Source organism: Tachysurus vachellii, chromosome 12 (genome assembly GCF_030014155.1).
Source record: "Tachysurus vachellii isolate PV-2020 chromosome 12, HZAU_Pvac_v1, whole genome shotgun sequence".
Taxonomy (NCBI): Eukaryota; Metazoa; Chordata; class Actinopteri; order Siluriformes; family Bagridae; genus Tachysurus; species Tachysurus vachellii.
Window position 1 is genome coordinate 4,344,057 of NC_083471.1, and position 21,567 is coordinate 4,365,623.

At 39.6% G+C, this 21,567-nt stretch overlaps 3 protein-coding genes across 5 annotated transcripts; 1 reads left to right on the top strand and 2 right to left on the bottom strand.

Moving 5' to 3' along the window:
- Positions 1-30: 30 nt before the first annotated feature.
- On the bottom strand, positions 31-3,296 carry nup43 (nucleoporin 43). The gene is made up of 8 exons (XM_060883210.1): positions 3,027-3,296; positions 2,783-2,905; positions 1,921-1,998; positions 1,620-1,782; positions 1,050-1,185; positions 681-832; positions 445-561; positions 31-339 (listed from the first exon to the last, which is right to left on the bottom strand). Exons 1-8 carry the CDS (start codon positions 3,144-3,146, stop codon positions 113-115), a joined length of 1,116 nt encoding a protein of 371 aa, XP_060739193.1. The 5' UTR covers positions 3,147-3,296; the 3' UTR covers positions 31-112.
- An 856-nt stretch (positions 3,297-4,152) lies between these two features.
- On the top strand, positions 4,153-12,246 carry pcmt (protein-L-isoaspartate (D-aspartate) O-methyltransferase). 3 transcript variants are annotated; one of them, XR_009649273.1, is made up of 9 exons: positions 4,153-4,413; positions 6,549-6,653; positions 7,535-7,566; positions 8,052-8,156; positions 8,420-8,540; positions 9,279-9,364; positions 10,004-10,228; positions 10,920-10,965; positions 11,026-12,246. XR_009649273.1 is itself a non-coding variant. In XM_060883375.1 (9 exons), the coding sequence occupies exons 1-8, from the start codon at positions 4,239-4,241 to the stop codon at positions 10,930-10,932; spliced, it is 807 nt and encodes a 268-aa protein (XP_060739358.1). In that variant the 5' UTR covers positions 4,153-4,238; the 3' UTR covers positions 10,933-10,965; positions 11,026-12,246. The 3 variants fall into 3 exon arrangements, 2 of the variants coding, with proteins under 2 accessions (XP_060739358.1, XP_060739359.1); XM_060883375.1 differs by having other exon boundaries at positions 10,004-10,173; XM_060883376.1 differs by having other exon boundaries at positions 4,154-4,413; positions 10,920-12,246.
- A 1,296-nt stretch (positions 12,247-13,542) lies between these two features.
- lrp11 (low density lipoprotein receptor-related protein 11) lies at positions 13,543-21,175 on the bottom strand. The gene is made up of 9 exons (XM_060884128.1): positions 20,424-21,175; positions 18,749-18,906; positions 17,826-17,967; positions 17,601-17,726; positions 17,298-17,456; positions 16,622-16,792; positions 16,107-16,163; positions 15,608-15,724; positions 13,543-15,367 (listed from the first exon to the last, which is right to left on the bottom strand). Exons 1-9 carry the CDS (start codon positions 20,980-20,982, stop codon positions 15,213-15,215), a joined length of 1,644 nt encoding a protein of 547 aa, XP_060740111.1. The 5' UTR covers positions 20,983-21,175; the 3' UTR covers positions 13,543-15,212.
- Between the last annotated feature and the right edge of the window lie 392 nt (positions 21,176-21,567).

Below are 21,567 nucleotides of genomic sequence, written 5' to 3' on the forward strand. Positions count from 1 at the left end.
AAAAAAAAAAACAACTGGCAACAACACTGGTTTATTTAATACGTTTTTAATCCAAATGCACATCACAATAAACAATAATTCACGACAAAAGTTAAACGATTGAATCCGAAAGTCACACTCGGACCCGTTTGTGGACGTAGACGGCCTCGCCGTCCGTCCCGCACACTAAACACTGTCCGAGAACATCCAGACTGTTGACAGAGAGCGTATGGCTCGGGAGCATGTGTGTTGTCTCCAGTCTTCCTTTGCTGGAATCTCCATTGAGCCAAGCGCTGATGAGGGACTGGTTTGCGGCCGCAGGAGCCGTGGCACTGCGTGACATCGTGCTGCTGTTACGTCCTGACAGACAGAAAAAAAAAGCACAATATAAATCAACCTTAAAGAGAAGGGGAAAAAATGCCTCAGAAATTACCACCATTACATATTGGACCAGATTCCTTTTACCCTGTAGGAACAAGGGGGCATCAGACCCAGAAGACGTCTCCCAGTGGAGCAGAGAGCCGTCTTCTGAGCAGGTGAACAAGTGGTCTGGGTTTGTCGGGTGAAAATGCACCTCCCACACTGGAGAGAAAAGAAAAGGTCCAGTGGTTATAACCTGTTGACACTTAAGACGCTGTGAAAAATCTTGGTCACTGGGTGCATAAAATTCCTACATAAACATATTATGAGCACAGACTTACTCTCAGCAGAGTGTGCCTCCATGAGAGAGAAGGGCATGTTGCCCTGACGCACATCCCAAATACACAGCATGCCGTCCTGGCCTCCGGTAGCCACTATATGCTGCTGGTTTGGGTGTCGGCCCACACAGTGCAAGGGAACCCTGTCTCCGGTGCTGCACAGACAACAGGAGCAAAAGTCACTAAATACATAACAAATGTCGTCTTCAAAAAGACTACCATTTTCACAGTATGATGAGAATAAAAAAATCTTTCTACAAAAAGCTCTTTGCACATTCTTTTATAGTATAAAATAAAAAAAAAGCAACAGAAAACATCTGATATAATTTCTGGGCATGTCTGTAGAAAATTCTGATTGTGTGTATGTCTGACATTGCAAGGATCTGTGCAGGTTCGTTGCCCTGCTGCCTGAAGTCCCAGAGTTTCAGCTGTCCAATGGAGTTCACCGTCAGCACCTCAGTCGTACGCAGGAACGTCACACCATGGATTGTGCTGCTGTCTGCATTTTCTGTGTACAGATTTTAAAACAAGTTACATACCTCACTGTCTAATAGACATTACTATATTGTAAAATTTTAATGCTGCATGTTTTATAACTGCTGTGTTATAACTGCTGGGGGCAGAAACGATTTAATTTTGCTGCAGCTGTTTTTTTATTTTGCGTTAAACAAAGGGCTTTCTTTAAAGTGGCCTTATGACAAAAACTACTACACTGAGAATGCAATGTGTTTTGTAACTTTTGATGTTTTACATTTATCCTCTATTATTTTGAGCCTGATGATGGAGAATGATACAGACAGTATTTACAGGAGTATGATTGTGCATTCTAACATACACCCAGGCTGCTGTTAAACAAACAACGATACAACCCCTTGACTAATAGTTTCAGAATACTTAAGCAGCAACAAGTACACTAAAGTTGAAAAGACTGAATATACCAACCAATGACGCGCACAACGCCCCTCTGATCGGCTTTGTAGAGGACGACTCTCCCGTCCTCACCAACAGAAACCAGCTCAGGACTGTTACACGCCACTCCAGTGCATGGAGCGTTAGCACGCTCGTAATGATGTGCCTGATCCCACACGTGAGCCACAGATAAAGTCTAGATTTCAAAGGAAACAAGCAATTCTTTTACCTACAGCACACAGATATTAAGTAAGGAATCAAACAATGCAAAATGCAGTGGTAGGAAATAAAAACCCAAAGACAAATAAAGTTAGAAAGGCAAAGATTTTAATACCTGGTTTGCTGGATGGACTTTGTAGACAGTCACCGATCCAGTCGACGATGCTGTAACCAGTCTGTCTTGATCTAAGAACTGAAATGGAAATAAACCATTAAATAAATGATCCAATCTGGCAACCCTGAGTTTCATACTGATACATATTGATAGAATTGGTGACCATTTAAACCCCATAGTGTTTATATATTTAAATAAACAATCTAATCTAGTGATTTTTTTTTTTAAATCAGACTGACCTACTTTTACTGTCAAATAACACTGCTATAACTTTTAGGTCTTCAGAAACTCATTTTAACAAACAAATGGGGGGGGGGGGGCACGGTGGCTTAGTGGTTAGCACGTTTGCCTCACACCTCCAGGGTTGGGGGTTCGATTCCCGCCTCCACCTTGTGTGTGTGGAGTTTGCATGTTCTCCCCGTGCCTCGGGGGTTTCCTCCGGGTACTCCGGTTTCCTCCACCAGGTCCAAAGACATGCATGGTAGGTTGATTGGCATCTCTGGAAAATTGTCCGTAGTGTGTGAGTGCGTGGGTGAATGAGAGTGTGTGTGTGTGCCCTGCGATGGGTTGGAACTCCGTCCAGGGTGTATCCTGCCTTGATGCCCGATGACGCCTGAGATAGGCACAGGCTCCCCGTGACCCGAGGTAGTTCGGTAGAAGATGAATGAATGAATGAATGAATGGTTTCAACAGTCCATCAAATATGTAAATTAATGCATGACGTCACCTGGGGACCATTTGAGCGCATGCGTTTGTCAATTAGTTACTTAGTTAGTTTCCCCTGAAAATGTTGGGCGCTTGTTGTTTACTTCCGGTTGTATTGTCCAATGAGATGGCGACCCTGTGTGAACTCCAAACCCACCTGGAGGTCCAGCACATCACCGCTGTGTTCACATTCACACAGCAGCTGAGGATCACCCTCCAGTTCATCCTCCATGGGGCAGCCTGCATTCTCTCCCACACCCCACAGACAAAGCTTATTATTCTGAAACACAGAGAAGTCATTTTAGCCACGCGCTGTTTCTGAGGTGAAACCGGAAGTCGCGTCATCACCTGCTAGCTGAGTTAGCTTGCTAAGTTACATCATGTGTCTGAAAGCTTTTCACCTCATTGTCCCACGAGCCTGTAGCGAACACATCCGGCTGCTGTAACGAAGCTGCTGAGACGGGCCTCCATCTTGTTTTACTAATCTTCTGTGACACGTATTTAGCGTTCATACAGTCCATTTCTACACAGCTCACTTTACCTGCTTTAACCGAGCTAATGCTAGGTGCTATTTTTCCCGCCCATATTTCCGACAAGCAACGCCCACATCCTGCGCTACAATTGGCTACGAGTTTGTGGGGCTCGTACAACTAACCAATCAGAGGAGGAGAGTGTTGTACCGACAGCCAATCCTAGACAAATAGGCGTGGTTTTGTCCAAATTCACTTACCTTTCGCTCACTGCGGGGGCTCGATGTAGACAAATATGTTCGGTTATGAAAACAACAGCTACAAAAAATAAATAAAAATACTGACCTTGTTATCATCTGAAATTATTCAAAAGATCTGAGTATAATCTGTCCACAAAAATACACTTAAAGCTCTATAAAAAATTGTAAATGAAATAATATTCAAATGTGAAATAAAATTCTAGCATTACAATAAATTATTAGTGTAAACATAGATCATGTTTAATAAATCAATATATTGTAAAAAATATTAATAATTATATAAAAAAATATACTACTAATAATAATACAATTAAAAAATTATAATAAAGGGTAAAATCAAAATAAATTATGTTTTTACAGATTTAAACACTGGGTAAAATCACTGTTATAGTGATAAGTTTAGTTTTGAAAGGAGTCTTCAGTGTCAGTGCTTTGAAACAAAGTCAGAAATAAAACTATTCCATTTAGTTTTCAGACACAAGGAGTCATTCAACAGAGAAAGTGATGGGGAACAACTCTAACATACAACTGTCATATCAGCCACTAACCTGTATTGTTGAATGATTTACATATCATTCTGGATAAATATTACATTCTGATGTATCCAAGCTACACTATATTGCCAAAAGTATGTGTACACTTGACCAACACACCCTTATGTGTTAATTCCTTGTTCCAAATGGCCATAGAGAACTACACTACCCACAATGCCTCAGTGCGTCCGTAACGTCATTACGTCATTGACGCTCCCTCTCCAGCATGGCTACCATGATTTCTGCAAAATGCATAATAAATCCCTGAATAGACGCGTTGGTGTGAAACACAAAACACCCAGCATACTGAGAGCGCGAGAGATCTCCGAAGGCGCCGGTAGCGCGCGAGCATGCCCTCTGACGTACCGGCTCCGTCTGTATGGGAAGTGGTGAGCGTGCTGGGCAGAACGTTGTGCGCAGGCGCGGCTCTCACTGCCGCTCTCTACCTGATCCGCAGAGTGTGTTTAATAATGGCCTGGAAATCAGGAGGAGCCAGCCAAGCGGAGCTCGTCAACAACCTCCGCAGTGAGTGTTTAAACCTCTACCAGTGACACTTCTCTGCAGATTTAAGAGATTTAACGCATTAATAACTCCACAATGAGACGTCGGTTCGCTCTTTACAGTTGCGTTGACGACGTAACTAGCTAGCCATAGCAACGGCGTGCGCGCGAGCTGCGAGTAAAGAAAACAAGCTTGCTTTTCCAGTTAGCCACAGTATGCTAACTAGCTAGCTAGTGTTTATTTTATTTTTTATTGTTTCGACATTTAAACCTTCCCTTTTTTTTTTAAATGGAATAATTACCAGTACTTTAGAGTGCACAAAAAATGTGCGTCACTAACTTTTCTATAGCAGCTTTTTCAGTGTAACGTTACCAGTTATGTCATGTCATGCTAACAGACCTATATGTTTGTGTATATTATTATAAACATATATTATATAATATACTATCGTAATCGTGAGGTTCATTAAAACGACGACCTATGTAAATAGGTTTAAAGTCAGAACAGTTTGTCAGTTTGTTTGCTTTAAAGTGTGAACATTTCAGTCGTTAGATACGTGAGTAATTTCATCTGAACTCAAATAATCCACTGAGTCCTGTGTTCAGCATTAACACCGAGATCATCACCGCTTTGTTCAGTCATATTGAGCTATATTTATGTCCATTCTCCTGGTGTATCAGCTCTGTGGGCGTGGCTGTAGGTCATGGAACGGTTTTGTGCCTCTGAAATCAGGGGGTGCAAACTTTTGCACTCAATTATATATAATATGTCCTGTTACTTTCTTCATCAAATGTGCTGTGAGTTATTTGTAACTCTTTTTTGTGATGATGTCTAATCTAATGACTATCTAAACTTTATTTGCTGATTCTGAATCTGATTCTGATTCTGATTCTAATTAGATGATCGTTAGATTAGACATCATTGCTTAGATTAGACGTCATTTGCTGAGTTGCTTGCTTGTCGATCGTGTTCACTAATTCAGGAAGTTTCAGCGTGCCAAAGTGGATGTGAAGTGGAGCTCTGAAGCCAATTGTGTGTCCTGTCTTGTGCTTGTATTACGCTGTTATCACGAAACTGTCGCTGCCCCGACAAACACTAAAACAGACCTACTGTTTGTGTGTTAGTGAACACCGCAGTGGGACAGTTTTCGTGTCAGACTTTATATTATAAAGCAGATCAATATAAAGGGGTTCAGCAGCTGTGTGTGGGATTGTGAAGTATATTGGAAATGCGAATGTACACTCTGACGCCAGTTTACAGCTTACTTACTAACAGAAACCACTTCTACATTTCCAGTATTGTATTTAGACTGTATTTAATTATCAGAAGTTTTCATTTGATCTAATGAGTCTGATCAATGCTTAGTTCCCGTGTTGGAACTGCAGCCATTTTGGTAATATTTTGATGAAAAGTGTATATAATACATAGGCGCTGGTGTCCTTTAAGTATTTAAGACTTTCTTGCCTGGAATATAGTTCGCTGATCTTTTAAAACCCGATGTAAAATGACTGTGTGGAATTCAGGTTGCATACACAAAATGAAAAGTTGGAACATGCAACAAAATTCATGTATACAAAACATTGTAGTCATGTGAAAATGGCTTTGTTTTCTATGAACACAGTGTGAAAGCTGTGCAATCTTTGATATTGCTGTTTGTGTTCATCAGTATTTCCACATCCGTGTCCCTTTCATACAGAATGCAAAATTGGTAAAGGAGTTAAAATATTCTGGTAATTAAATTCGTTGTTGCTACAGGACGTTACAATATTTCTGTGTGCTATAGCAGCTGTACACAACCCTCTGGTCTTTGGTCTGTGATTTGACACTCGTGTAGCGAGCGAGGTTGGCTTAAAACAAGCTGGCGTGTTAGCGTCCTGGCTCTTGTCTCGGCTCTGCCACATACCTGCTAGAAATAGCCAGGGCCTGCACACACTGTATGCTTCGACATAATTAATCACTGCACTGAATGTCAATTGCATAACTTGGTAAATGTTTATGAAGATATACAAATTCCATTGATATTTATTGTGTCATCTGACTGCATATTCTTGGCTCAAATCTCACTCAGCACACAGTCTTGTCTAAAAAGGGGAGAATGGTGTGTGTGTGTGTGTGTATGACTGCACAAATTGAACTTGTTTCCGTGTGTCTCTCTTCAGAGAATGGCATCATTAAGTCGGACCGCGTGTATGAAGTCATGCTAAGCACAGACCGAGCCCATTTCTCCAGATGTAACCCTTATATGGATTCTCCACAGTCTATAGGTAGGCATGAAGTTGGTTGGTTTACAACATTTCTTAATTTGTTAAATCACAAATTGTCAGTTCTTATTTTCTTGTACATGACCAAACGTTCGCTCAAACCTGCTCATCACACTCGTACGTGTTTGTTGAATGTCCTATTCCAAATTTCCTGTTATAATAACAGGCACCGAGGTGCGAGTGCTCCAGTTCATCACAACGGTGTTTAGTGAAACTGAAGGTCTTCCATTGTGATATGATTTCATGTAGCTCGCTTTGTGCCCACGGTCATTGTCATGCTGGAACAGGTTTTTTTTTTTTTCTTCATCTTAGTGAAAAGAAATTTTAATGCTACAGTACATCATAAATATTCTAGACAATTGTGTGCTTCCAATTATGTGTCTCGGGGGAAAAACCCCATGAGTGTGATGTAAGGTGTCCACAAACATTTGGTCATATAGTGTATGCCAGAGCAGCTTTAGCTGTAATCGCCTTTTTTTTTTTGTCTCTTTCTAAACATCTTCAATCAGCAGAAAATCCTGATTTCATTTTTAACTGTCTCACCACTCCTTAAGAATTGAGCTGTTACTATAGAAACGCTAGCATAATAGAATGAGAGCATTCATTTTATATACCCCGTTATTTGAATTACAGCTGGCGCTACAGTCCGAGCTGCTTGTTATAGAAAATCAACACCAATCAGATTTGTGAAATAAACAATGCTGGGTTATAAGTTGTTTTAGATGTTGATATTAGATTTACTGTGAATGAGAGAGTGAGTTCAGCAGTATAAGGTGTGTGTGTTTGTGTGTGTGTGTGGTTCATGTTGTTTTCTTAAGCATGCTGTCTTTTAGCTGTTCTGTTATGGAGTAATCAATCTTTGTACTACTTTTGAATTTCCACAGGATACCAGGCAACCATCAGTGCACCACATATGGTATGCATTTCATTTTTTGTGGGTTTTTTTTGGGGGGCAGACTTTTATGATATATATATATATATATATCACATACTTACAGTACAAAAGTTATGTATGACCCATGAAAGTATCAGTGTTTACAGAATAAACTGTGCATGTTTTTAGACTCCCTTCATTCCTCATGGTTCACACGCTTACTTTCTTGCACCCGTAGAGAGGCTTCGCTCAAGATGGGTGTGTTCGACTGCAGTTAGAGATCATTTGGATATGTGCCCTGCTAAAGAACAGTTGTTCCCCCTTCCTCCCCCAATAAAAAAATTGTTTAGGGCAACAGCTGCTGGCAATTTTACCTCTAAATGCTGCCAGTGCATAACGAGTATCAGACTTTTTAACAAAGCTGATCATTTTACTCCAGATAGCATACAGCTGGACTACGGCCATGAAAACAGGTGCTGATATCTGTCTGTCTGCCTGTCTGTGTATGTGTGTGTGTGTGTGTGTAGCATGCATATGCACTGGAGTTGTTACATGATCAGTTATATGAAGGTGCCAAAGCTCTGGATGTGGGATCAGGCAGCGGTATCCTGTCAGTCTGCTTCGCCAGAATGGTGAGTCACAAATTCTTGCACTATCACTGTGTGATGTTCATTATTTTTTTCCATTGCGCTTCTTTAATTGGTTCTTTGGGGTGATTAGAACAGTGTTTCACATGCTTTGATAATTTATCCTAAATAAAACAAGCAAGCATTAATTTGTTAATTCAACAATATTGCTAATGTATTCTTAAAAAAAAAAAAAAAAACGTATCTCAGAAAAGTGCATTTGTGGCACACAGGTTTGTGTTTACGTGTTCATATTTATTGAATTGCAGGTGGGGCCAAAGGGAAAAGTCATTGGGATTGACCACATAAAGGAACTGGTGGACGACTCGATCAACAACGTTAAGAAAGATGACCCAACACTGATCTCATCAGGACGCATCAAACTTCTCGGTAAGGTAAAGTTCACAATTGCAGATTCATAAAAGTGTCCCGAATACTTTCCCTGAAGCTTTAATCCAAATGTGCACTGTACAGCCAATATTTGTGACACTGTGGGGATTTGTGCTTATTCACCAACGAGAGCTTTAGTGAGGTCAGGGACTGATGTGCAGTCTGTGTTCTAGTTCATCTTAAAGGTGTTCAGTGGGGTTTCAGGGCTCTGTGCAGGTGACTAGAGTTCTTTTACACCAACCTTGACACCCCGTGTGTGTATTATAATGTTACAGCATACAAAAACAACCCATGCTTTATCAGATCCAAAAAAAATAAGAATAGTTTATATAAATATAAATAGTTTATAATCCACCCTGGCACTCGGTGCTAGCACAGACATGTAACCATTAAGCTACCGCTTCCTTATTTACCTTCTCATAAATTTGCCTACAAAAGGTTTCAATTGGATTTGTTTCTGCACAGTTGCATCTGCTGAATGATTAATGAATGTCTCTTGAGTTACCTTTTTAGCTCCAGGTTGTCAATCCGGTAAGAGCTTAAAGAGCAAAGGCACATGGTCTAAATTTTTCAGCAGTGCAAGTCTGAATCCTGTTCTTTCCACACTCAGATAGCATCACAGCAAGGCTGCCATCGCAACGGCAACCTGCCCATCTGTTCTAAGAAGAAATGAGCACTGAGGCTGATTAGGTGCTTGGGTCATCGAATTTGATTGTGTGTGTGTGTTTGTGTTTACAGTTGGAGATGGCAGGTTGGGCTATCCGGAGGAGGCTCCCTACGACGCGATACATGTAGGAGCTGCAGCTCCTTCTGTTCCACAGGCTGTAAGTTCCACTACGAATCTCATGTGAACCTCTAAATGTTTATACACACTGACACTATATACACTCTGTGGACACTGACACATGCCCAAGTAGTTTATGAGCATGCAATTATTAACACAGACAAAAATACAGTGACTCCCAAATGGTTCTGTGGGTATATAGTGCTATACAGTGGTACACCAGTACACCGATTTCTCAAATACTGAAGAAAAACAATCAAAACCGTCTGCAAAGCTCTTGCACCTTTGTGTCCTCCAAACAAAGAAAAATGCTCTTATACAGAGGTGACACTGGAAAACAGTTAAAGTAAATTAGGCTATACATGTAGTGATGTCTTTTAGTAGCAATGGAAAAAATCCTTCAAATGCAGCTTGCTATTTTATTTCTAGAGTATATAGAAATAAAAAACAAATACAATTGAACTGTGAGTTTAGGATTTTCTTAGATAAAACAACATATTTTTCATAAAGTCTTCTGTAATATAAATTCTGTAATGTAAACATAGCTTTCTGTGATCTGGCCTCTGATCTATTTTACACACTGTCTTAGACACACATTGTACATCACACAACTGTTATTTATGTTATTTAACAAGCATTCATGCTTATTGCCGTCGTCGTTGTGCGTTTTCCCCTGTAGTTACTGGACCAGCTGAAGCCTGGCGGACGTCTTATCTTGCCTGTCGGACCAGCTGGAGGGAACCAGATGCTGGAGCAGCATGACAAGTTGGAGGACGGCAGCACCAAAATGAAGCCCCTAATGGGGGTGATTTACGTGCCTTTAACAGACAAAGACAAGCAGTGGTCCAGGTGGAAGTGACTTCCTGTCCCTCTCTTCCCCCTCCCTCCTTTCCCCAGGGAACAGGTGAAATGGTGTGGTCTGGAGCAAGACAAAGGCTGCCTTTGCTGCAAGTCGCCTGTGTTTTTTTTTTTTGTTTTGTGCGCCTTCTCCATACCATTACTAGTGTCTGCACATTTTTTCCCCTTAACATCCGCCTCCTCTTTCACTCTAAGTTATATATTAAAAAAAGGAAAAACTAATTTTGAATATTTATTTTAACATTTTATTTATTTATTTTTTTACATTTAACCGCATAACCAGTTTTTTCATTGCATTTTTTGATGGCTTGACTTTAAGTTGAGACTCACTCAAGGCACACTACTTTCCTGGATTACTTTATGCATTCACATCCTTGTTTGATCGGATGGACCAGCTGGATCACTGTAGTCCGATTCATGAACGCAAACAGGGTTTTCATTTTTGATCGAGCTGTCGCTAGATCTGAGGATTGTTAGTCTGCATGTCAATGAAGCTTAAAGCTTAAGGTTTTGTAAATATCCTGTTACAAGCCCTTTTGTCAGTGTTAATTTTGGACTGGCAGCTAATTTGGAATGGCGAACAGTGTATGTGTGGGTATGCTAAATAAATGGGAGGATCTCAATGCAAGCATGCTTCGTATTGGCAATGCGCATCTACTGGGATAGGCAATTTGAATGCTACTTTGAGCATGAGAGAGATTTTACCATAGTAACATTTTTCTGTTTGTTTTTCATAGGGATGAACTCTAAAACAACAGTCTGGCAATATTCACCATCACACACACACACACACACACCCACCCACACAGACAAACACACACACACACACACCCACACAGACAAACACACACACACACACACACACACAGCATCCATCTGGATTTAACAACAAACCACAAGATGGTAAATGGATGAAGAAGAAAAGCCACACTCTCTGCACTCTCGCTCTCGGGACAGTCTGACTGCTGTGTGGACATAGAGTCTTCAGGATGGAAGAAATGAAACGGACTGCTAAAAAAAAAAAAAAAAAAAAAAACTCAATGAGGGGCTTTGTCTTGACATTTTCATGCCTGCAGTTTGCTTTGGATTTGTGAATTGTTTTGATTTTTTTTTTTATTTGCAGGTGCACCTTCTTTTGTGAGAACTACAGTATTGCAGCTGTTTTTTTTTTTTTTGTTTGTATTTTTTTTTTTTGTTTTTTTTTTGCAATTGTTTACATGCATTTCAGGTTGTTTGGAGCTGGTGCTGTTTCTCATTTGGACTATAGGATTGGGAGTGATATTAAAGGATAAGTCCACACTGTTCTTTGCTCATGTTAAAGGGGTGCTGCTAAACCATGCTGAATGCATCATTATTAATATTATTAATATATATATATATTTTTTTTTTATCTTAAGACATCTTAAGTTCAAATTCTGGAATTTTGGCTGGGATTTTTTTTTTTTTTTTCAATCCAAGGCTGAGATGAGATGAGATTGAAGACTTTTCAGGACCCCTTTCAAGATTAAAACGCTTTCCTTTTTTGCTAATTAGCTACAGAAAAATCAGACAATTATTTAAAAAAAAACACTAATATAATAAATAAAAATATAAAGATTGACCAGTCACATTATTATGCTTCCATATGCAATATAAAAGCAGTACACTGAAACGTAGTCCACTTTCTTTGTGCATTTTGAGATGACTTTCTTAGGAACAGTTGTACAGTTCCTGAGCCTCCATTCAGATTCCACAGCTGCAGTACAGTTTAGCGTAGATTTGCTCAGGCTGGTGTGCTACCAATTAACACTTTGCTGATTAACAAGAGCTTGTCGCTAACGCCACTCCAGAGCGATTGCTTACATTTGCGCTGTCTAACATTCTCCAAAGGTTCATGCAAAGTGCAACAAGCACACACGTGAACTCTCTCTATGGCGCTCTCTCTCTCTCTCTTTCTCTCTGTCTCACTCACACACACACAGCACTGAGCTTGTGTCCCTTTCACTGTGGACATGCTGGCTGTCACCATGCTGATTGTGACACACGTGGCTTTGTACAAATAAAAACCCAACACAGTGCAAATCATTTTGTCTCCCACTTTTTTAATGGGTTTTCTAGCCAGGCGACTCCTCAGTACAGGCTTGGTCCATTGGTCTATTTATTAAAGCCTACAATTTTTTAATTCCTGAACTTTTATTCCACACAAAATATAATTTTTATTTTGGGGAATTTCAACAGACACATTGTGTATTAAAAGTATAGCAGCAGATTTACACTATAGAGTCGCTAAGTCAGAGAAAAACAGGGTGAAGAATTACATTTGATTGATTTACTGATCAAAGGGTTGTGGTTTGTATTCTGGATACCGATGTCCTGCGTTACCTACTCACGTACTTCATTTGCTTCATGTAAAGAAAGCAGGAAAAACACTTTGGGCGAATTTTCTGTTTAGTTTCAACAAACTAGTTAAATTATCCAGCCTTATTATTTCTCCGTTTAGCTGCTCGTGTTTAATTTGTACACAATATTTCCACATGAGAATGCTATAAAAGCCCTGAAGGCTGATTAAATTTAAAATAAAACTACACTGCAGAGTGAATTTCACCTCTTTTTTTATTTATTGACAGACTGAAAAAACAGCCATTTTGTCCAACCGAGATTCACTCAGGTTTCTGTAGTCAGATTTCCCTTTCTTGTCATTTGCTTGAAAAGATTCTAAAAAATTAACATTTGTTGCTCCACTTTCTCATATTTTTACCTCAGAACCTTCTAGAAACTAAACGTTTTCTAGAGGTTAAACATTTTACCTCAGAATCTTATAGAAACCAAACGTTTTCTAGAGGTTAAACATTTTACCTCAGAATCTTCTAGAAACTAACCGTTTTATAGAGGTAAAACATTTTACCTCAGAATCTTCTAGGAACTAAACGTTCTCTAGAGGTAAAACATTTTACCTCGGAGTCTTTTAGAATAGACGTTTTCTAGAGGTAAAACTTTTTACCTCAGAATCTTCTAGAAACTAGATGTTTTCTAGTAAAACGTTTTACCTCAAAATTTTCTAGAAACTAAACGAAACCTAGTATTTAAATCATTATCCTGTCCTGCTCTTATGTGTGTTACGAGCCGAGGAGTCAAAATATCTCTCTCACACACACACACACATCCTATCTGTGAGAAATGATCAAGTCATCTTGATGTCATTACAGAAATTAATAATTCCATTATATGTTTTGATGTAGAAACCAGTCTGAGCCAGTTTTAAAGAGCAGTAACCTCATCTAACCCAACTACTTTGTCAAATAAAGATGTACAGGAATTAAATTTAAATTAAAGGGAGTAAATATTCACTCTTAATGCAGAATGAACTATTTTTTATTCAGCTTCTGGAGTCAGCATTAATCTCTTAATTTTTATTATTTGATATACTTCCATTGCATACAGTATATTCACTTTGAAATTACAAGTCTTTTGGACAGCATAAAGAAAGCTGTTTAAAAAAAAATATATAAAAAAAAGTAGAGCTTGTGAAGGTTCATTATTAAACAACACTACAATGGAAAAAGAACCACAAAGAACCACAGAAACGGCTAATCATGTGTGCAATAGACATACACTAAATAACAAAAACAAGGGTGTCTAAATAACTATTTCCCGCGTGCTGTAGATCCATGACAGTTTACTTAGCATTATAAATGTACAGATAAAACAGCATTTCACTATAGGAGATAGATTCTAAAATAATAACAGTGAAACCCAAACCACAAAATGACAAGAAAAATAAATGACAAAATGTTTTCAATAAATAGTCTGGTTATTAGTTAATAATTACATTTATTCATTCGTAATTCAAAACCTTTCGATTTTAAGGATGAAAAGAGATTTCAGCTTCTGATTTTTTTTGTCGTAAAACGGCAAAATGAATTGAGACTTTTTACACTTTTGGAAAGAGAAATTTGACAAAAAAAAAGTATTTTAAAACAAACAAACCAAAAAATAAATAAATAACCTTCTGACAAATAAACCTTCTGTAAAAGGTTTTATTTTATATATTTTTATTTATTTATGGGTTTTATGGAATCTTATTAAAATGAATAATTTTTCAGTAATAATATGTTAAAGTTTATTTACCTTGAATTTTTTTTTGTTATTATTATTATTAGTAGTAGTAGGACTACTACTACTACTACTACTACTACTACTACTAATAATAATAATAATAATAAAGGAATTTATTGGTTGTTGAATTTAGTCAAGAATTTTCATTTTGATACACAATTAATTAAGATCATTATTTCAATTTGAAACACAGGCCTCTATTGCTCTACTTCTCTACAGTAGGAACGGCTTTTGGCCACTTGAACGGTTTCTGCTGATCTGCAGTTTTCTCACACAAAACTTTCTAGAGATTACACAAACTGGCAAAAAAAAACATCCAGTGAGCATCAATTCTATTGGAAGATGGAAAAAGCTTGTCGATCAGAGAGGTGCGAGAAGAACGGCCAGTGACTGGCTCCGCCTGAAGGCTACGTTCACTCAAATAACCGCTCTTTACAGCCGTAGTGAGAAGAAAAGCATCTCAGAACGCACAACATGGAGGCAGATGGATTACAATAGCAGAAGACCACACTCCTGCTTGAGAAGAGCAGGAATCTGATGCTACAGTGAAACCAGAACATTTCTGGAAAACATTGGCTAGACTTCAGCTGTGCCGTTTCAGACTCCTGTTCTTGACAGCTGCAGGAGTTTCTACTATTTTTTCATATTAACATCCTTGTTATTTTTTTTTCCCTTTGAAGACATTCCTGCTAGAACTCATTATTTAGACATACACACACACCTCATCAAGCGAAGGTAAGACACTGAATATCAAAACAAGCGGAACTGCTTCCTAATCAGAAGTTTTAGATGATGTATTCAGATTCAGTGTAGCAGCTGATATTCTACATTATTTTAAATCTTTTTAAATTATATCCATGGTTCTCCTTTCCAAAGATACATTTGTGTGTGCGTGTGTGTGTGTGTGTGTGTGTGTGTGTGTGTACGACGCTGCACTACAGGTACATGCCGTTGATGAGGTAATCGGATTCCTCTGTGGTGAGCGGCAAAGCTTTCTTCCTCCTGTGACGTCGAACACGCAGCCTGCAGCCCACCATGAGCAGGAGCAGAGCGCTAACGATCACCCCGACAACCAGAGCCAGGATCACACCTACACACACATCATAAATATTTAATTAGAAGTAATACTAATAAGGTAATTGCATAATAGTATCTGGTACTATAACAGTGTCTGATACAGTAGAACTATTCATAGTGTAAAATTTTGTGACTCTCATATGGAGCAACATTTCAGCTAATTAACCAAAAGACTACACGGAGAACTAAAATATATTACTTATAGTATATTTATTGCCAGTTGGTTAATGCCAAGCTGGACACACACACTAACCTGACTCTGGCGGCGAGTGTCCACTCAGTTCTGAATGAGCTTTAGTTACTGGCTGAGCATTCTGGGATAATGATGTAGAAGTCTTGGATTTGGCTTCGGCACTTTCGGACCTGGCAGCTTCACACACACGTGCGCACACACACATCTTCATTAAGAACATTCAAACCATTGCACTGTTGAAATTTCTATTCTGATTGGTCAGATGACTTTAACTGGTTTTCTGTAACATCACCTGTATAATTACTGATACGGTGAAGATTTCTATAAGTGAAAGATTTTCTATAGGTGAAGTTACATTACCAATTAAGTAAGGAGTCTTTACTGTTGGAACTTTGTAACAAAGATAAACTTAAGTGATTTTTCTGTCATAACTTAAAGCATGTAACAAATGTTAAACAGTGTCCAAGTTCAATTTCAGTGAATTTCATTGCATCTATAAAATATCAAACACTATATGTTTGTAATGCAGGTTGGTATACTAGTGCCCGAAGTGCAGTACCTGTGTTCGTGTGTGTGGTGGGAAGAGGTGCTGCAGTGGCCTGCCGATCACCTGGAACTAAAACACATTTCACATGTTTATCAGTTCACATCAGTGATATTCAGTTCAATTAAATTTTATTTCTATAGTCCTCTTAACAATGAACATTTTCACAAAGGAGCTTTCTTTACAGAAATACAGATATACACCCATTGTCTTTTCCTGGAGAGTGGAGTCACACACACACACACACACACACACACACACAGAGACACACACATACACACACTGCAGGCATGTTAGAGATACCATATCAGTCTACAACACGCCTTTGGACGAGGGGAGAAGACACACAGGGAGACCATGCATGCTCCACACACACATAAATGGCGTAGTCAGAAATCAAACCTTCAACATACTAACCACTAAGCCACTGTGCCACCCAAATGCCCATATATCATTTTTTTTATTTGAATGCATCCCAAAGGGAGCCAGGAGCAATGACAGCAAAGGATAAATAAGGGATATTTGCTCACCGGGTTTATGGATGCACTCGTTTGCACAGTCAGCCTGCTGCAAAAAGTTGTTGTGATTCCCTTTGCAGCCGCTGTACAAGAAGTGTTTACACTCTCCGGCTGTGGGGTCATAATACCAGCGTGGGAAAACCCCTTTACATGGACCGACCACAGGGGGCATCGTGCAGGGATCTAGAGAGAGAGAGAGAGAGAGAGAGAGAGAGAGAGAGAGAGAGATGAGGTAGCTTTCTACTTCCCATACTGCCATAGATTTCTTGAAAAATTGTATGTTATATACAGTATTTATAGAGAAATAATATATGTGTTTGAAGCTTAGAGATTGAAAAATGACCTGGAGGAAGGAAAACATTAGTAGTAGACTTTAAATAGTTGGCCTTTGCTATGAGTAGCAGCTCTGAGATTTGCAAAAGATCAGGTAACATGACACAAAGGAGCTTTGTTTCCAGAAAGTATGGGAACGATTGAACAAAAAGAAAAAGCGATGGGAACTCTTCTCGGAAAACCTCTATTTGATTAAAGCTGTGTGTGTGTGTATGTGTGTGTGTGTGTGTGTGTGAGAGAGAGAGAGAGTGTTTTAAAACTTTACATCGTAACCTTAACTAGTTCTAGGTAATGTTGTCGTTTAGTGTCATTATCTTTACTAGCTGTAGGTCTGCTTTGAGGTCAGCATTGTCACCTTGATCAACTGTAGGTTGTTTTTGCTGTTTGGGCTCTGTGGGGGTTTCAGGATTGTCTGGTGATGAAGGAATCATAGCTCGGCCCTCTGCTTCTCTGGCTCCTCCGTTCTGAGACGGAGCGCTGGCTGTGTGAGTCACCGTCTTGCGGCCTCCGTCGACTATACACGAAGACGTAAATATGCTACAAAGAACTGACACTGGAAACTTCCATAAAGCTACCAAATCATTCATAAAAGGCTACTGAACGTGCTTTAAGATTAATAGTGAAATAATAAAGCAGGAGATTAAGACGATAAACTCACAGTTGCGGCAGAAGTCTTCATCCGAGCGATCAGGACAGTGCTGTTTGCCATCACAGGCATAGCTAATGTCGATACAGCAGCCGTCATCACACATGAACTGGTAATGCGAGCAACGATGAGTACATACTGCAAGAACACAGGGGTTAGGATTTGAACATACACACAAACCATAGTGATTCATCGAGTAGATCCTGAGAGACAAACTCAAAGAACGTGGTTTTTAACCTTCTGCGTGGTGTTTGGGTGCCAGCACAGTGACGGAGACATTATCTGAACTCCTCTGTCCTATTGTATCTGTGACAGTCATCTGGAAAGTGTAGACGCCTTCTCTGAGCCCGCTCAGCTTCAGCAGACCCGGGTGGGTAACCTGTATAAACGCCAACAAAGCTTGAATATGTAGTTTAGCATATGAGAGGTAAGAAAAGAGGTATAATGTGATCACTATGCTAATTATTTTCCTATAACTGCACTCTGTGTGGCGTTTTATTCCTTATATAGTGTTTAAAAAAACGCCTTACCATCTAGTATGAACATTAACCACATCACAGTACACACGTCAGCCATTTAACCATTTTTGTGTGGGTGAGTAGTCAAGGAGGAGAGGCACTGTCACTGCTGACTCACTGTGTGTGCCTTCATTTAGCACCTGGTAATATCTACATTTCACCAAAGATTACATGGAATGCATTTGTTTTCTCCTGGGATTATACCATTTAAACATGCCAACATTATTCGTATCCTGGTTTAGCTTTATCAAGCCACTTGTTTGTATAGTGCCTCTTGGCTGCAGGTCTCTAAGTCACATCTTAGAATTCTGGAGGCAAAATCCCAGTGACTTTGACCCAGACAGGATGGTGTGAGTGTTTGAGAAACTGCTGATCTCCTGGGATTCTATGCAGTCTTATATGAAATCAAACTTCTAGTGAGCATCAGATCTGCAGGTAGAAGCCAGACTGTATATATGAGTGGACAACATAGCAACGCTGTCAAAGATCCTGTGCCTCAGTTTCCTGGTCTTGGCTGACAGGAGTAAAAACTGATGTGGTCTGATACTGTTGCAGCCCATCAAGTTCAAGGTTCGATGTTTTATGATAACTGAGATACTTTTCTCATCATGTTTGTATATTTGAGATTGATCCAATTTGTACCTTCATATTAACTGATGGATCTCCTTTGACGAGAGCCCACTCGTAACGTACAACCCCGTGGTCATCCATGCTGTCCCTTCCATCCAGTATGGCCCAGTCTGTAGGCAGCTGGATCACTACGTCCATTCCAGCATCGCTGCGTGGGGGTTCGTCCAGCTCTGGAAAAAAAAAATACCAGTAGTATACATCAGTTTCTTAGCTTCTACACCAGTAAACATAAGTAAACTGGCAACCCACCCAGTATGAACAAATACAACGGTATATTCTGACCTTCACCAATCGAGATGGTTAAAAAACATGTATACTTTTCCCAATATCTTAACTTTAAATATAAGACCAAATACCTAATAATACTGACATCTAGTTACATAGCAACATATCTATAAACACTAATAATCTGACAAGTTGACAAAGAAGGTAATTTAATGGCAGACCTAATAATAATTACTTCACTCTTCAGATTATTTCATACTAGTGGAACACGACAGAATTAAGGCTCAAAGATGTAAATGATTAACTGTGTTTCCCGACCAATCAAACTGTCAAGCTGTTCCAGAAGATGAAGAATCCAGACCTGCTTTGTGCTGAAGGGAAAATGTACACCGGTTATTATGCACTTGGGGAAACATGGGTTCAATCTTTGGAGGGATTTGCCAATGTATTGGTCAACACTTGGAAGGGATCAATAAAATAAACACACACAGACATATTAGGCAACAGAAGCTGTTTATAAGCAGGAATATATATACTGTATGCAGGTGTTGATTGTTTGATGTTGGTCAAAATGCTGAAATAAGATGCTGCAGGTGATGTGGACATGCAATACATCTGCTCCAGGCCTATTGTGTTAATGTTTTCTCATTTAGCTGAAGAGAGAATTTAATTTGAACAAAAAGGCATGCTTTCTCTTTTGGCTTCATTAGAAACTAATACCAAACCAAACACATAACTTCTATATATACACACACAATATATATATATATATATATATATATATATATATATATATATATATATATATATATATATATATATTCATCTCATCCTTGTTGATCTTTAGGATAAACGGGAACATTGACTGAACCCCAGGCCTCCTCACTGACTTCAACTCTTGTAGATGAACGAGTAGAAATCCCTACTGTCATGCTTCAAAATCTAGCAGAAACGGTTCCCAGAAGCCAGTTTTAGCGACAGACGGACACCAAACAAGCATCCAACAAGCATCTGGGAGTGATGTTCAGCCGTCCGATAAATTTTGGCTATAAAGTGTGTACTTGTATTGAGCAAAATTTCCTCCTGAAGAAATTTAATCAGCTAATTGAAGCAGTCCAGCGAATAGTCAAAGAAATGGATGTGGGTTGAAAGAAAGTGAATGAGACGTTGAATACATGAAGAATGGCATGACTGCTGAACCCTGCATCTGAAACAGTATTCAAATCCTGTGAGTTTTAAATTGTGTCCAGGTTATAGTACACCAAGATCTATCAATTGGAAAATTGATAGATCTATCAATGAGAAAAACAAGCTGGGGTTACTGTGTGTGTGTGTGTGTGTGTGTGTGTGTGTTTACTGTATTACCACAGTGATAATCTACCATGACCTTCAGGAGCACCTGGATATTAAAGTGGCATCTGATCTTAACAATACGCACACAGACTGGTGGATCTCAGTGTACCTCGCATCGACGAGTCACCATCTTCATCTTCCTCCACAGGCCTCCGGTGACGCTCTCTGGACGCGCTGACGTTGCGCGCTACACGACTGAACGTGCTGAAGCCCCGCTGAAACGAGAAGGCGCAGACGTTTGCGCCGCCGTACGTGCAGTTGAACAAGTAGCAGCGCAAACCGGCGCCGCTGTCCGGCTGCTGCGGCTGCTCTTGGACAATGGACGTGGTACAGCGCGGTTCGGCACAGCAGGCACGCACGCAGTCACGGCGGCTGTAAACGCGGCCCGGTGCCGACAGGAAGGTGGCGCCGCGCTCGATGGAGGCCATGGCGCGGATGATGCGCTCCTCCGCCGCGTCAAAGTCACTCACACACTCATCACTGGTGTCCTCAGCGCCCTGATACGAGTCATCCTGCTGCAGCTGCTTACGGAACTCCTCCAGCAGCTCCTCCACACCGGACAGCTTGGACTTAAGGTCGGAAATCTGAGAGGAGCGAGTTACTACTGCGCTGACGAGGAAGAAAAACAAAAAGCCTAGCTGGTGATGGAGGAGAGCGCAGAGCATCATATTCGTGATAAATAGTCTATTCAAATCCCTTTTGTTTACTTCCCGAGCGAGAAAATAATCACTGTCGTAATCCTTATCAAGTCACAGATCAGCATGATTAGAATAAATAAATCGACATGTCCGTCTCCATCCAGCTCGCAGGTGCGTCGCTTTTGTCTTCGACAGAGATGCCAGTGATGAAAGAATCACGAGTCGGTTCTTTGTGAATCCATTTAGACGAGTCGATTCTATCCAGGACGAATCGAACGGGCCTTTGTATATTTAGTCTAAAGACATTACAGATTTCTATTAATCAAGATTTCCATTAATCAACCTTGCAGGGGTGGAAAATATCTGATAATTGTATTTTTGCTATATATATATATATATACACATAATATAGAAATAATACATTTTACAAATCTATTGATTCATTTCTTAGCAAATTTGTGGTCCATTATTTTTTACAAATAAAAAATAATATTAAAATCAGAAATAAAATTTATGTTCTGTTATGCTTATGGGGAAACTTAAAACCTAGAGAAACCCTTCCCTGGGATGATTTCTGAGTGTTTTTCTCCTCCGCCTATAACACAATAACTGTAA